The sequence below is a fragment of the Sinocyclocheilus anshuiensis genome, unplaced genomic scaffold (assembly GCF_001515605.1).
Source record: "Sinocyclocheilus anshuiensis isolate Anshui unplaced genomic scaffold, SAMN03320099.WGS_v1.1 scaffold1251, whole genome shotgun sequence".
NCBI classification, from domain to species: domain Eukaryota; kingdom Metazoa; phylum Chordata; class Actinopteri; order Cypriniformes; family Cyprinidae; genus Sinocyclocheilus; species Sinocyclocheilus anshuiensis.
In genome coordinates, this window is record NW_015539970.1 from 27429 (window position 1) to 42562 (window position 15134).

Consider the following 15134-nt stretch of genomic DNA (forward strand, 5'->3'; position numbering starts at 1 on the left):
GGAGGGCCTCACGCAGACTGTTTTTATTTATTTCTTTGTGTCTAGTGGAAGGAAAACACTGACAGTCACATATTCGCGTAGCGATGCGCATCAGTATTAGGACGGTCACGTAGTTTCCCCTCGAGTGTTCAAAGTTACTGGAATATAAAGGGTGGAGAATGAAGCGGCGCAATGCGGACTGCAGCAAACTCCGTCGCCCGTTGAAACGGAACCGAATCACCGAGGGTATTCACAGCAGGTACGGACGAAGAAGCTCCCGAGCACCGACCGCACCGTAATGGCGTCTCCGAACAGAGCTCGGCCGTTTATGAGCTGTCACAGTCAGACACAGATGACAGTTCAGCGTGATCATTCACTCCGGCCTGAGTATGTAGCATATACGTGGATGCTGGCTTCTGTGTATCATCCATAGGCTTCAATAGTGCAGAATATGAAATAACAAGTTTTACACATAGTACTGGCCATGTCATGAATGTTCTTATGCAGTTGTCTTTTATAGCCATCATCACAATATCCAGCTTGTGCAAATGTGTTTTGGATCATGGTAGCTGGTCATTGGCTGCTCAACCAGCTACAATACAAAAACAGCTTGACCAACTGGTAGCTGGATTGTTGCTGGTCAACCAAGAAAATAACTACAAAGCTTCAGCTGGATCTTACAGTAGGGCATTGAGATGTCTTATGTTGGTGTCACATTATTGAAACGTTTCTGCCATCTACACTGTTTTCCACATGTGTTGGGTTATTGTAATGAAGGTAATCCTATACAAACTGGTTGATTTTAGACTCTTCTTGTTCTAGAAATGTTTAGATTAAACCCTGTGCAACTTAATCCTTCTAGTTTTGGTTAATTCCACATGACGCTGTGTTGACCCAGGCCCATCTGAAAAAATGAGTGTGTCTAAACACTACCAAGATCTGCTCTGCCAAGACCTCATTGGCTGAGTATATTTGAATAGTTTTTATATATGTGACCCTGGACCACAAAACCAGCCATAATCTGAAAGCTGAATAAATAAGCTTTCCATTGATGTATGATTTGTTAGGACAATATTTGTCCGAGATACAACTATTTGAAAATCTGGAACCTGAGGGTGCAAAAAAAAAAAAATCAAAATATTGAGAAAATTGCCTTTAAAGTTGTCCAAATTAAGTTCTTAGCAATGCATATTACTAATCAAAAATTAAGTTTTGATATATTTATGGTAGGAAATTTACAAAATATCTTCATGGAACATGATCTTTACTTAATATCCTAATGATTTATGGCATAAAAGAAATATAGATAATTTTGACCCATACAATGTATTTGTTGGCTATTGCTACAAATATACCTGTGTAACTTATGACTGCTTTTGTGCTCCAGGGTCACATATGGGGTTCCCGTAGTTAAAAATGTCAGGGGGAAAAAAACATAGAATAGTCATGGAAATGCCTATAGTGATTTAGTGAATGCAAATTTATGTGGTTATGGATGCTCACAGAAGCAGACTACTTTATAAAATGACTTTTGCACACAAATATATGTAACATAATGGAAATTAAATAATTTATAATAATTTATTTATTTTTATTGCATTTAAATGAAATTCATACCTGATATATTAATAGAAATCCTCCCTAGAAATTATTTTAAAAGTGCTTACATGCATGCACTATGGACAGCTGGAAAAATAATCAAAATTCATTTATAAAAAGGGTTTGCATAAGATTTCAATAATGATTTTTTATGATTCTTCTGATTTCTCTTGATCTGGCAGTACCTTCCTGTACCTGAAGTTCCTGGTCGTTTGGGCGCTGGTTCTGCTGGCTGATTTTGTGCTGGAGTTCAGGTTCGAGTACCTGTGGCCTTTCTGGCTTTTCATCAGGAGCGTTTACGATTCCTTTAGATATCAGGGACTGGTGAGTATTTGACCTCTCATTGATGTGTAATTGAGCAGTTATTGGCTCACTCTCTGCTTGATTCTTTATCAGTCAGTTTTATAAACGTCTCTGAGTGACGTGCTCTACACAGGCTAAATCGATCATCTCTACACTTCTCGTCTGATTCCACAGGCGTTCTCTGTGTTCTTTGTGTGTGTCGCATTCACATCAGACATCATCTGCCTCCTGTTCATCCCCAAGCAATGGCTGTTCTTCGCCGCCAGCACTTATGTCTGGGTACAGTACGTGTGGCATACAGGTAGGTCAACATCACCCAAGCCCCATCTGACTTTCCATGAGTATCATTTTAGGAGCAAGGCCGCTTACACACTGTAGAGTTGATTGAATTTTAGAGAACACATAGGAGAAATGATTTTGTGAAAGCAATGCTCTATCATGTAACCGAAAGTTGCACAATCTGCCTTAGGCTTCCATTGACCAATGAAAACTTCAGACTTGTGCTTTCAGAAACCCAGTTGACTGTTTTCTTGTTTGATTTCAAACTGTCCCAGTTTATTCCACATGTCTGTCCACGAAATGCTCTGTCAGAAGTTTTGCTAGCGTGTAAACACCTAAAGCCTTTGTCGCTGATTATTCAGTGGCGTAATTCAGGAGCATATTACGCAACTGTTCACTTTTATAGCAGTTACTAGAGAGGGTGATGTTGAAAGCGCTTTTCTTATGCAAACGATAGCATTTAGTTCTCTCTGGATATTCCTTTATCTTGAATGTGTTTGATGATTGCATAAAAGAAAAATATGAGCATGTGGGATTTTTTTTTTTTCCAAAGCACTTATTGGTGATTGACATCATAGTTAATGTATTCATAGTTTATTCAAAAGTGTTTTTTTTTTGTTTTTGTTTTTGAAATGTCTCAACTTGATCAAACATACAGTAAGACAGGGATCTTATGAAATAATATTACAATTTAAAATAATTTTCTATCTGAATATATATTTAAAATGACGTTTATTCCTGTTATATCAATGCTGATTTTTAGCATCATTACTTCAGCCTTCAATGTCACATGATCCTTCAGAAATCATTCTAATATGCCGATTTGCTGCTCAATAAAAATTTCTGATTATTATCAATCTTGTAAACGGTTCTCAAAATTCCTTTTTTCAGAAATTCTTTGAATAGAAAATAGAAAACGGCATTTGAAGTAGAAATCTTTGCATTAGAAATGTCTTTACTGTCACTTTTGATCAATTTAATGCATACTTGCAGAATATACTGTATATGCATCCATGTAGAGATTTACCCTGCTCTTGTATTTGAACTCTGAGTGAACAGCAGAGATCTTTGATGGATTTTCAAGTGCTCCTGTCATTATATGTCCTGTTCTTGGGTCGATTCAGTGATACCTCAGGATAGAGGAGGAAAAGAATTGCTGACACTGAGTGATTGTTTCTTGAAAACTGCTTCAATGCGCCTTGAGCTGTGACTGTGATTGCTCCTGCTGACACACAACTGGCTGTGCGTCTAAACAAGAGAGGGTGCTTTCAGCAAACTAGGGTTTTGTTTGCAGCCTAGAGCTTGTTTTGTGAAACCTGTGTGATGTTATTGATCTCCCAAACAGCCAGTGGCCTTTTATGCAATCTCTTGGATGTCTAGGTCACTAATGGGCTAGAAGTCATTATAGTTTGAAGAATTATGCATGCCGTAAGAATGTCATAACTATTACAGGAGGCTAGAGATCAATTGTTGAACATTATACATAGTTTTCCCTCTCTCTCGTTCTATTATCAGAACGAGGTGTGTGTCTGCCGACTGTCTCTCTCTGGATTCTCTTCGTCTACATCGAAGCAGCCATACGCTTCAAGGATTCGAAACATTTTCATGTAGACCTTTGCCGTCCATTCGCAGCTCACTGGTAAGCTTTGCTTGCATTTTACTCACCCCCATGTCATTGCAAACCTGTATGATCTACTTTCTGTTATGCAACAAAAGAGGAGAAATTCTGAACTGTTCATGCTATTCTTTTCCAAACAATAAAAAGCAAAAACTCACTAGCTTCACTCATAATGCATCCTTTTGAGTTCCATGTAAAAAAGAAGGTTTTGGCATTTTGGGTGAATTATCTCTTCAAGCGCAAAGTCACCACAGTATTCTTCGCCGATTTTTGATTATTAAACATAGCTGATGTAACTGTACTACTTATAACGCAGCAGTCAGCTTTGTATTTGTAAACACACTGGTGGCGTCTCCATAGCAGCAAATGGGAGTGTTGCCATTATCTGAAGGTGTCTGATGTTGAGTCATCACTAGTTGTACCAATCATGTTTTTTTCTGTTTTCTGTAACATGCTGTTCTGTTCTTTCATTGCAGCATTGGCTATCCCGTGGTGACGCTGGGCTTCGGATTCAAGAGTTATGTGAGCTATAAGATGCGTCTGCGCAAACAAAAGGAGGTGCAGAAGGAAAATGAGTTCTACATGCAGCTTCTACAGCAGGCCCTGCCTCCAGAACAACAGATGCTTCAGAGACGGGACCGAGAGACAGAGGAGGGTAAGATCACCATTTGACCAGTTTCATAATATGATCACCTCTTCTTAATTTGTTAAAGGGGAAGCAATGCAAAACAAAGACAAAATCATACAAAGACAAAAAAAAAAAAATCCATAATTTTCCATTAAAAATAAATTAATTTTGAAATTAAATGCATTAAATTAAAGAAAAGTGGCAGTTTTATAATGTTAAATAATAAATTATAATTATATAAATATAAATGCTCTTCTTGTAAAGGGGTCATGAACTGCCTTTGTTTTTTTTATTTTGTACTGTTCTCTGAGGTCCACTTATAATGTTATCAAGATTTTTACATCAAAAACATCATAATTTAGAAGTAATAGGCTATTTTCTGTCCTGCTTTGACGCCCCTCATCAGAACTCTGTTTGAATAGGCTTGGCGGATTGTAGACTTGGAAGTAAATGCCCACTGTTATGATTGGCTAATCGTTGTGTATGATTGACAGCGTACATTCTTCATAGATGGATGCTGTTGTTATATATATATATATATATATATATATAATTATTATTATTCTTTTTTTTTTATTATTATTTTGTTATATATATATATATATATATATATAATTATTATTATTATTTTTTTTTTATTATTATTTTATTTTTTTTTTTTTAGGTCAAAAACGCATAAATAACTCAATACATATCAAGCGATTTGTAAGAAGAGACAAAGCAATAGTGATCACGTACTGAAAACAGTTACTCATGTTGCGCCATTACTGTCGGATCAATAGTCAGGATATCATCATCTTTGAGTTTCAATCTTTTTGAAAATCACGCGTCAAATTGTGCCTTGTTTGTAAATGAGTCGGCGGTAAAATGAAGTGAACAAAGGACCGAGTTCTTACTGATGCAATCTGGATCTTCATTAAAAATAAAGTTCATCCACTCTTTCCTAGCGTTGGGATCAGAAGGAAGGCAATGCAAAAATGGTGATTTTGATGTCGAGGCGTTGATCTTCTTCTGCGGAGTCGGTGCTTATCCTCACTATTACATCATAAAGTAGAACATTCCAAAAGCTGTTGTTTTGGCAGACTGGCTTCAATATAAGCTGTTTTAGGCTAATGACAAAGTTTGAGATCTGAAACTTGCATGATGTTTTTCTAGTACAATGACCTCTTATATGTCAAAAGATCAAGGGAATTTTGGTGTCTCGGTTCATGACCCCTTTAAACTTTCTATGTAAATATGTAAATGTTCCTGTGGCTCAGTGGTATAGCATTGCGTTAGCAGTGCAAAGGTCGTGGGTTCAATTCCCAGGGAACACGCATACTGATTAAAAAATGTATAGCATGAATGCACTAAGTCGCTTTGGATCAATTTATTTATTTATTTATTTTATTTTCTATTCATCAAAGAATCCTAAAAAAAATTATTACAAGAAATACTGTTTCAGCATACTACTACATAATACATTTTTCTTGAGCCGCAAATATCAGAATGATTTCTGACAGATCATGTGACATTGAAGACTGATGCTGAAAATTCAGCTTTGCCATCATAGGAAGATATTATATATTAAAATGGAAAACGTTTTTTTTTTTATTGTAGTATTTTACAGTATTACTGTTTTTACTGTATTTGTATTTGTATACTGTGGCATAAGAGACTTCTTTCAAAAACAAAACAGAAATATCTTGATGACTCCAGTACAAACCCCAACCATTGGACAATAGTGCATATTTTTTAGTAACATTTGTATCTATTATGTGAAACAGTACAATACATTTTAAATATTTCTAACTACATTTATTGCATGACTGGTTCAACAATTGGAAACCAGTTATCATAAACATGGTTATTTCACAGTTTTATATATATAAAAAATATATATATATTTTGTAATTTTTGGCAACCCAATCAAAGAGATGAAGTCCTGGTTCATTCATCACACTGGGAATGAAAGGGTCAACTTTAGTGCATTGTAGGAAACAGTACTCAGTGCTGTGTGTTTTGGGTGTATACCACACATTTTGCCTAATGGTATCTAGGTATTCCATGCATACAGAAATTTTTCATACAGTTCACATTAAACATAATGCAAAAATAATATCAGTCATATGTTAATACTACATAGCCTTTTCATTTGCCTGCTGCTTTCCGTCTTGTTTCATTTGTAGTCAAACCAGTCAGACAGCATTGCCATGTAACCTTAAAATCTCTTTCATTGATTTGGCAGCCACCTCAAAAGGCATGTCTGAAGCAGACTCTGTGTTAGTGGCTCAGAACGGCACTGCTATTATCAAGAAGCTGCCCATCTCTCTGCCTGAACTGGAATACAAGGAGAAGGGCAAAGACGGGGCGAAAGACAAAAAACAGCAGCAGCACAGCATTGGAATAAACAACAACATCCTACAGACTGTGGATGCTAAACTACAGGATATTGAGTATATGGAGAACCACCTAAACACTAAGAGACTCAACAACGAGCTCAGCGGAAGCGCCGAGAACCTTTTCCTGAAAGAGGAGGTGGGTGGTGGTGGAGGAGGAAGCTCTGCCACCTCCAAACATTACAAAAACTCCTCCCCCCATAGCCACAACTCCACCAATGGCAGCGTACCGTCCTCCTCGTCCAGTAGGAGTGAAAAGAAACAGAAGTGTGCAGGGAAGAACCTTGCACCTCACAGAGATCTGATGGAGAACTGTATACCTAACAACCAGCTCAGTAAGCCAGATGCATTAGTGCGGTAAGAGTCCTACTATGGTCTGATTCAGCGATTGTAGTGCGTTCGTCCTGTTCATTCTCTTTTTCTCTGTCTGGCAGGCTTGAGCAGGACATAAAGAAGCTGAAGGCTGACCTGCAGGCGAGCAGACAGGTGGAGCAAGACCTGCGCAGTCAGATCAGCTCTCTGAGCAGTGCCGAGAGGAGCATGCGCTCTGAGCTCGGCCAACTCCGCCAGGAAAACGAGTTGCTGCAGAACAAGTGAGAAATCAGCTGCTTAAAACCCATACAAGATGATTACCAGTATATGTCAAAACACATTTTACATGGGACTCTTGACTGATTTAATTGGGGACCACTTGACAGGCGGTGTTTTTCATTGAGGGTGAATACTAGTGTCAGTTATTTGAATATGTAAGACTGAAAATTCAACATTGATATGATAAATGATTGTGATTGGCCAGTCCTAATCAGTGCTGAGAAAGGTACTGGTATATAGGTAGCGACAATAATTTACACCTGCATAAAGGTCATTCAACTAAAAATACACTATGAAAAAATAAAATGGTTATTTAGACTATTGTTGTTATTGTTAACTAAAACTAATACAATTATTATTTTTTTGTTAAATAAAATAAAGCTTAAATAAAGTATAAATATTAGATACAAATTTGTTAATAAAATAAATGTTGCCTTGGCAAAAAATTCATTATTTGTGGAAAATATTATAATAGGATTACAGAATCAAGACGTGTGTGTGTGTGTGTGTGTGTGTGTGTGTGTGTGTGTCAGCATCAGTGCTGGCCATCATAAAATAAATACCACTGAAAAAATGACAAAAGCACGTGTTATAAATTATTAAAAGTTTGATTTAAAAATAAAAACAAATACAATTAAACTAAAAACTGAAAATACAGAAAAAAGGTCATTCCTAATATCAATAAATACTATAACAGCATATAAATAATATTAAAATGACACTGATTTAGACCAATATAACTGACCAGTTAGACGTTTGTATGTTTGTTTGTTTTTAACCAGTAAATCCTATCAGTAATACTTTTTAATAATATATTTTATTAGTATATCACCCTTCATACTTTAAATTTTCAAATTGAAACGAAAAAGCTCAAACACTAAAAGCATACTTTAAAAAAAGAATCTGTTTCCAGCTATTATGCTAATCACTACAATTGTTAATTATTAGTACACTACTAGCTTATTATTTTCCTGTGGTAACACCTGCCTTTGTATCATCAGATGCTCATTTCCATCTCTCTACCTGCAGTTGTTTATGCCAGTGTTGATTAAGTGTGTCTCTGTATTAGGCTTCATAATGCTGTGCAGGCCAAGCAGAAGGACAAGCAAATGATTGTGCAACTGGAGAAGCGGCTTAAGGCAGAACAGGAAGCGCGAGCCGCGGTGGAAAAGCAGCTTGCAGAAGAGAAGAAAAGAAAGAAGATGGAAGAGGCCACAGCCGCACGTGCTGTCGCTCTGGCAGCTGCCTCCAGGTGAGACTTCACTCAAAAATATTGCTTCAACCCCCGTATTCTGTGGAATAGTCTTTAAGTGATAATATGTTGCGGTGTGTGCTTATGTGTCTTGGTTTTGTTATGTCTGTGTGCTGGTGGACTTGACTCTGGCCTCCTTTCACAGAGGAGAGTGCACAGATTCACTGAGGAGTCGCATACGTGAGCTGGAGTCGGAGTGCAAGAAGCTCACACATGACATGAAGCTGAAGGAGGAACAAATCAGAGAGCTCGAGCTCAAAGCGCAAGTAAGCCAGAACCCCTGCTGACATGCTGCTTTAATATGCTTTCCCATGAGCAATATTTAGAATAAAGCATTCAGGGAGGAATGACCTTTGTGAGGCATATTGTGGTTCAGTTAGTGTGTGATTTGTAGGAGAAAGTTATAAACATTTAAAATCAACATGAAATCAGAATTGTCATTTTTTACTTCAGTGCCCATTAATCCAAAGAAAATAATGTTTGTCTTTGTCATTTTTCATTAAATATAAACTTGTTCCACCGCTGGACCAACCTTCTTTTTCAGCTAATGTTGTCTAGGCCATGAAGGCTTCTGGTTAATCTTAACTCAATAACCAAATAACTATTTAACTGATTTAGTGATGCAAAAATATTGTCATGAAAATACACCAAGATCAAAAAACAAATTAGATTTGTTTCATATGAGCTTGAATCTCATATGAATTTATTATCCAGAGGCCACAAATAAAGTGCGAAAGTGTAAAGTGTACCAAACGTTTTTGGGTTCAACCATTCATTCATTCATTCATTCATTCATCAGTGCCATGTTTTCAAGCATACACCGGCGCCCATTTAACAGGCCCATTTACTGTAATCATTACAATATTCCGGACATTGGTTATGGGAAAAAACATATATATTATAACTGTACCCATAGTAAATTCAAAGCCAAAAAACATAAATATTCACATGATTATCATACTTAAATCTAAATAAATTATATCACAGTAAAATAATTCTATAATACATCTTTATCAATATATAATTGAACAAATATAGATCAAAAAAGAGTATCAATCAGCATTTACAAAAAACAATTGAGAATTAATTCGTGAAAATATACCACCATTCAAAAGTTGGGGGTCAGTAAGATTTTTTTGAGTCAAAAGTGAAAATAAAAATGAGTCGAAATAAGTCTCTTAAGCTCATCAAGCTTGCATTAATTTGGTCAAAAATACAGTCAAAAGTAATATTGTGAAATATTATTACATGTTAAAATCTATTAACTGTATTTTTAAAATATATTTTATTCCTGTGATGCAAAGCTGAATTTTTAGCATCATTACTCCAGTCTTCAGTGTCACATGATCCTTCCAAAAATAATTTTAATATGCTGATTAGCTGCTCAGGAAACATTTCTTATTATTATGTTGAAAACAGTTCTTAATGTTTTTGTGGAAACCATGATACATTTTTCAGGATTTCAGGATTAATAGAAAGTAAATTAATAGAAAGCAATTTTTTTTAAATAGAAATCTTTTGTAACATTAGAAATGCCTGTGGAGTGCTTATGAGCATTTTAATGCATCCTTTCTGAATAAATTGGCTAAAGTAAAATAAATAAAATTTACCGACCCCAAACTTAGTACAGTAATGCATAACAGTAGTATACATTTCTGATACATTTCATGAGCAAATGATTTCCTGAAGTACTCTGTGTGTGTGTGTGTGTGTGTGTGTGTGTGTGAGTGTGTGTAGCATTATCATCTGTGGATCCTTCCACCTTATTTCGTCTACTCATATACACAGCCATCTTTGCCCTTCCCAAAATGAAATTGAAAAGCTGACATTGCTCTCTCTTTCTCTGGGAATACCTATAGCCTAAAATAAACAACTGTTTGGAAAAAACTACACCAAACAATTTAAAAATATCTTCCAATATTGAGAACAGTGGCAAGAGAAGACAGCAATCCATAAAACAGTGAAAAATTGTCTCATGAAAAGTACAAAAAGGGCAATCATGATTAATATCAGAGTTTAACACAGAAATAAAAGCATTGACAGCTACGGCTGAATGTAACTCACTGTCAACAGTCTGAGAACCCTCATAAAGAGGAAACTTTTACATTTTGACAGAAAATTGACAACCATCTCTATTGTTTCTTTTCCTATCCTTATCTTTCACAGAGTTGTCATCTACAAACATCTCACTTTCTTCATCCAAAGAACATCCTGCCTCATCCACTTCCTTCTGAGTGCTAGTACTGGCTTCCATTTCAATATCAATATCACACTGAGGACTGTTCTCAACAGAAACTTCTCTAACAACTAATTCTAATTCATTCTGTTTTTGTCCCTGAAAAACATTTGACTCATTCCTTTTTTGTTCTTGAGAATCATTTAGTTCATTCTGTTTTTGTCCCCGAGGACCACTTTTTTCATTCTGTTTTTGTCCTTGAGCTTTGTTTGATTCATCCCCTTTTTGTCCCTGAGTTTCATTTGTTTCACTTTTTTGGCCCTGAGTTTCATTTAGTTCAGATTGTTTTTGCTCAAGAACCGTGTTTGTTTTATCCAATTTTTGTCCCTGAAATTAATTTGATTTTTTTTTCTTTTGTCTCTGAGATCTACCTGACTCACCCTGTTCTATGTTCTTATTAATAGTATCAGTTCATTACTAATGAATGGAGGGACTTGCGACAAAACTATCTTTTTTGTCGGATTGACGAGCGGCACCGCTTGAACAAAGATCTCTCTGATTATTATACCTTGTTCAACAATTGTTGCAACTTTATCAAAACTATCCACAAAAATCACAACTCCATTGTTCATTCTAGATGCGGATTTAATGCTATCAAAACCAACAATCTCCCCGACTACCAAAGCACATTCTTCCACAGAACAGTCTATAGTCGGACAAAGTTTGAACGCATGTCGGCGTGTGAGCATTTCCAGCCCCACGCCTCCGCCTCCACGAACCGGCATGACTCCCGGTTACACCGGTTGTCACCGCCACCACAAAATAAACCACTTAAACTATACCACTAAGAATAAACCAATATCTTAAAACTAAAACACATATATGAATAGCGAATCAATAATGAATCAATAATTATTGATTCGCTGTTCATATAAAAACATAGTTATTTGAAACTAGGGATGCACCGGTATCGGGCCCGATACTGAGCTCCTGTACCCCTACTCGTACTCGTTAAAATGCCCCGATACCAAACGCCGATACCACACAGCATGCGATAAGTGCCATATTCAGACAAAGAAACACCAGCAACAGAACAACAGACAGCAGAATGGAGTTATTAGTGTAACTCTGAGTTCTTGTCATATTTTATTACCATTTTCTAAACTATAGCAAATAAACTGTGATAATGTGACAAATGTTGAAGGTGTCTGAATAAATTTTGGTTTGACTGTATCTATTTGATAAATGAAGTTAACCAACTAACATTATACATATCCTTTTGGTTTCTGTACCCAATATTTTAAAAATGTACAAATGTAATAAAAGTATCGGTATCGGTATCGGTACTCGGTATCGGCAAGTACCAAAAATAAAAGAATCGGTATCGGGCGAGTACTGGAAAAAGTGGTATCGGTGCATCCCTATTTGAAACTCTTTTTTTAAAGTGATACCTGGTCTGATTTGGCCTGATTCCTGGGTCAAAGTGTTTATTCACTACATGATTGGCTGCAGATTCTCATTCAAGTCTGGAAGCAGCCTCATAGCGTTCAGGTGGATAAAATCTAATCTAAAGATTAATTTACCCCTTTATTCATTTTTCTCAAAATATTCTGTTTCACAGAAAAATATACCAAATTATGGATGTAAAATAAGTTGAATGGTGTTTCATATAGACTAAAACATACCTTCAAATACTTAACTCTTTGTTTCTTTATGTGCAGGAACTGCGCAAATATAAGGAGAACGAAAAGGACACAGAGGTTCTGATGTCAGCGCTGTCGGCCATGCAGGACAAGACCCAGCACCTAGAGAACAGTCTGAGTGCTGAGACCAGAATCAAACTGGATCTCTTTTCAGCACTCGGAGATGCCAAGAGACAGCTAGAGATTGCTCAAGGTCTGCCCCCTTCCTGTCTTAATGCGTCTCTTAAGGCTTGTCTGCTTCTGCTCACTAACCTATTCTCTCTCTGTCCCGCACACAGGTCAGATTTTGCAGAAGGAGCAGGAGATAAAAGAATTGAAGCAGAAGATCGCAGAGGTCATGGCGGTCATGCCCAGCATCACCTACTCGGCAGAGACCAACAGCATGACCCCTGTGACCCCACATTACTCCTCCAAGTTCATGGACACCAGTCCTTCCAGCTTGGACCCCAATGCCTCCGTCTACCAGCCGCTCAAGAAGTGAATGTCCAATCACATCGTCCACTTTGCTCTTTGATTAGTCTAAGTTCAGTATGCAAACCAATGGGATGGGGTCGTATTTTTGTTTGATTTACCCCTCCTCTGTTAGTATGGCTCTTCTTCGTTGTTGATAAAATAAGTGGAGAAAATTAGAAAAAGGGATGTCACATTGACCAGAACTGCCCTCCTTGTGTTTAAGGTTATTTTTGAAGCTCTTACACCTAAAATCTTTTCTTGGTAATGGCACTTCAGCCTGTTGTGGTTCTTTTGTCGTCCTCCATCTGTTTTGTGAGGTCTTTATGAAGATCTTTCATGATTTTATTAGCGCCTCCTCATCTTTGTGTTGAATCTGAACAGTTTTATGTGCCAGTGACTTCTTTTACTTCCCTGGTATAAACGTACCATCTTTAAGTTTATTGAATGTAAAAAGAAAAGGGAAAACGTATTGAAATGAGACCGAAGTATTTGTGATGGAAAAACAATGTGTTTGTTGCAATAGAGTGATTTAAGAATGCATTTCAGTTTAAGTATGACCATAGTATTGTGCATCTTTTTTTTCTTTTTTTTTCGAGGGAGGTAAAAAGCATTTCATTACAGATGTTGGATCTTAGTTGGAAATATTTTAGGTTTCTGTTCCTCCCGTTGCTGTTTTCTAAAAGATCGAAGACACTAAAAAACCCATGTATTTAAAAAGGAACTGATCTTCACATTGTATTTGTAGACAAAAATGCTGCATAAATATCCGGGAATGTTGTCGTATTTTGCGGTCAATGCAAGTCCTTTTTGTTACCGGACAAAATTGAAATAGAATTTAGTTGAAACCAGTTGAAAAGCTGAACATATGATGTCTTGTTTGCCAGTTGTTATGTTACACAGTGCCTTGAAATATCTTGTTTAATATAATACATGCCATATTCACCCACCCCTAGAATCCATCTGATTGGTCAGCACACCACATGACCCGTTTTTCTTTTTTTTTTTCCCCAGTGTTGCATTTAAAATCATCTGCCCTCTTGCTGCCATGTTTTTTTTGTTTGTTTTTTCAGGGAAAAAACACAGTAACAGCAAGCCCACTCTAATCCACTAGTTATCAATGGTCTGCTGTTTCTGTCATGTCTCTAATTTACATTAACATGCTCATTGCATTTTATAATACTTCCTGAATGGTTTTATTTTGGTAAAATGTGCCAACTTCTCCTCCCTTCCACCATTTAATGTCATTGAGGATAATGCAAACCATGCATCATTTCATAGAGACATCATTCAGTGACTGGGATAACACCTGAAAATCAATCCATTAATGCTTCATGACAGAGTTCTCCTTCACATTTCTTTTTCAGTGGTTTAAGGTTTGTGTCATGATGCAGGCAGAATATGCTTGTTTGGTTTAGTCCTTGTTTTACAACAGGGCTTTCTTTTTTTATTTGTCAACCTTGGGAAAGTATTACTGTGGATTGCATTTGGTGTTTTTATGGTAAACTTTGTGGAGAGTAAAGAACACGCCTTTGTTTCTCATTGTTTGATTTTTTTAATTATTTTTTGTTTTAAAGAACAAAGCTAAATATTGAGGTTGTGCGTGTGAGTGTGTGTGTGTGTGTGTGTGTGTGTGTGTGTGTGTGTGTGTGTGTGAGTGTATACAGGGGTGTAAAGTACATCATTACTGTACTTGTTAGGGAAATTTGCACTTCATTCAAATGCCATTGAAATTGAGTACTTTACAATTACATTTACAAAGGGAGAAAAGAATAATTTTTACTCCTTTCAGTGTCATTTTGCCTTCCAAATACGTAATAGGTCATAACTTATCTTTTATCCTTGCATTTTTGCCAATGTTATGAAGGTTTACAGCAGTCAAAGAATTTTAATGTGAGATTTAATTGGCTACAAATCCGGTCATTCGTACTTGTGAAAAGACTGCTGGGCAATTATCACAAACTAAATAAAATAAATATAAAACAAAATACAAATTTAAAATATATACAAAATTAAATAAAATATAAAAATTTAAAATAATACAAAAAAAATATATTTCATTACTTGCAATAGAATAAATTATTTAAAAAAAATTTTTTGTTTAAACTATTGCAGAGGCAGCATTTTTCAGTTTTGTTTAGTTTAAGTTGAAGGACTAAAATAACTAAAACTAAAATG

The 15134-nt window shown here is 36.3% G+C and overlaps 1 protein-coding gene across 1 annotated transcript; it reads left to right on the forward strand.

Annotated features, from left to right (window-relative positions):
* The first annotated feature begins 10 nt into the window (after positions 1–10).
* Positions 11–14484, forward strand: LOC107687072 (macoilin-1). The gene is made up of 11 exons (XM_016484217.1): positions 11–238; positions 1761–1902; positions 2056–2182; positions 3676–3799; positions 4255–4433; positions 6634–7141; positions 7219–7377; positions 8445–8627; positions 8773–8893; positions 12525–12699; positions 12785–14484. The coding sequence occupies exons 1-11, from the start codon at positions 159–161 to the stop codon at positions 12985–12987; spliced, it is 2001 nt and encodes a 666-aa protein (XP_016339703.1). The 5' UTR covers positions 11–158; the 3' UTR covers positions 12988–14484.
* The last annotated feature ends 650 nt before the right edge of the window (positions 14485–15134 follow it).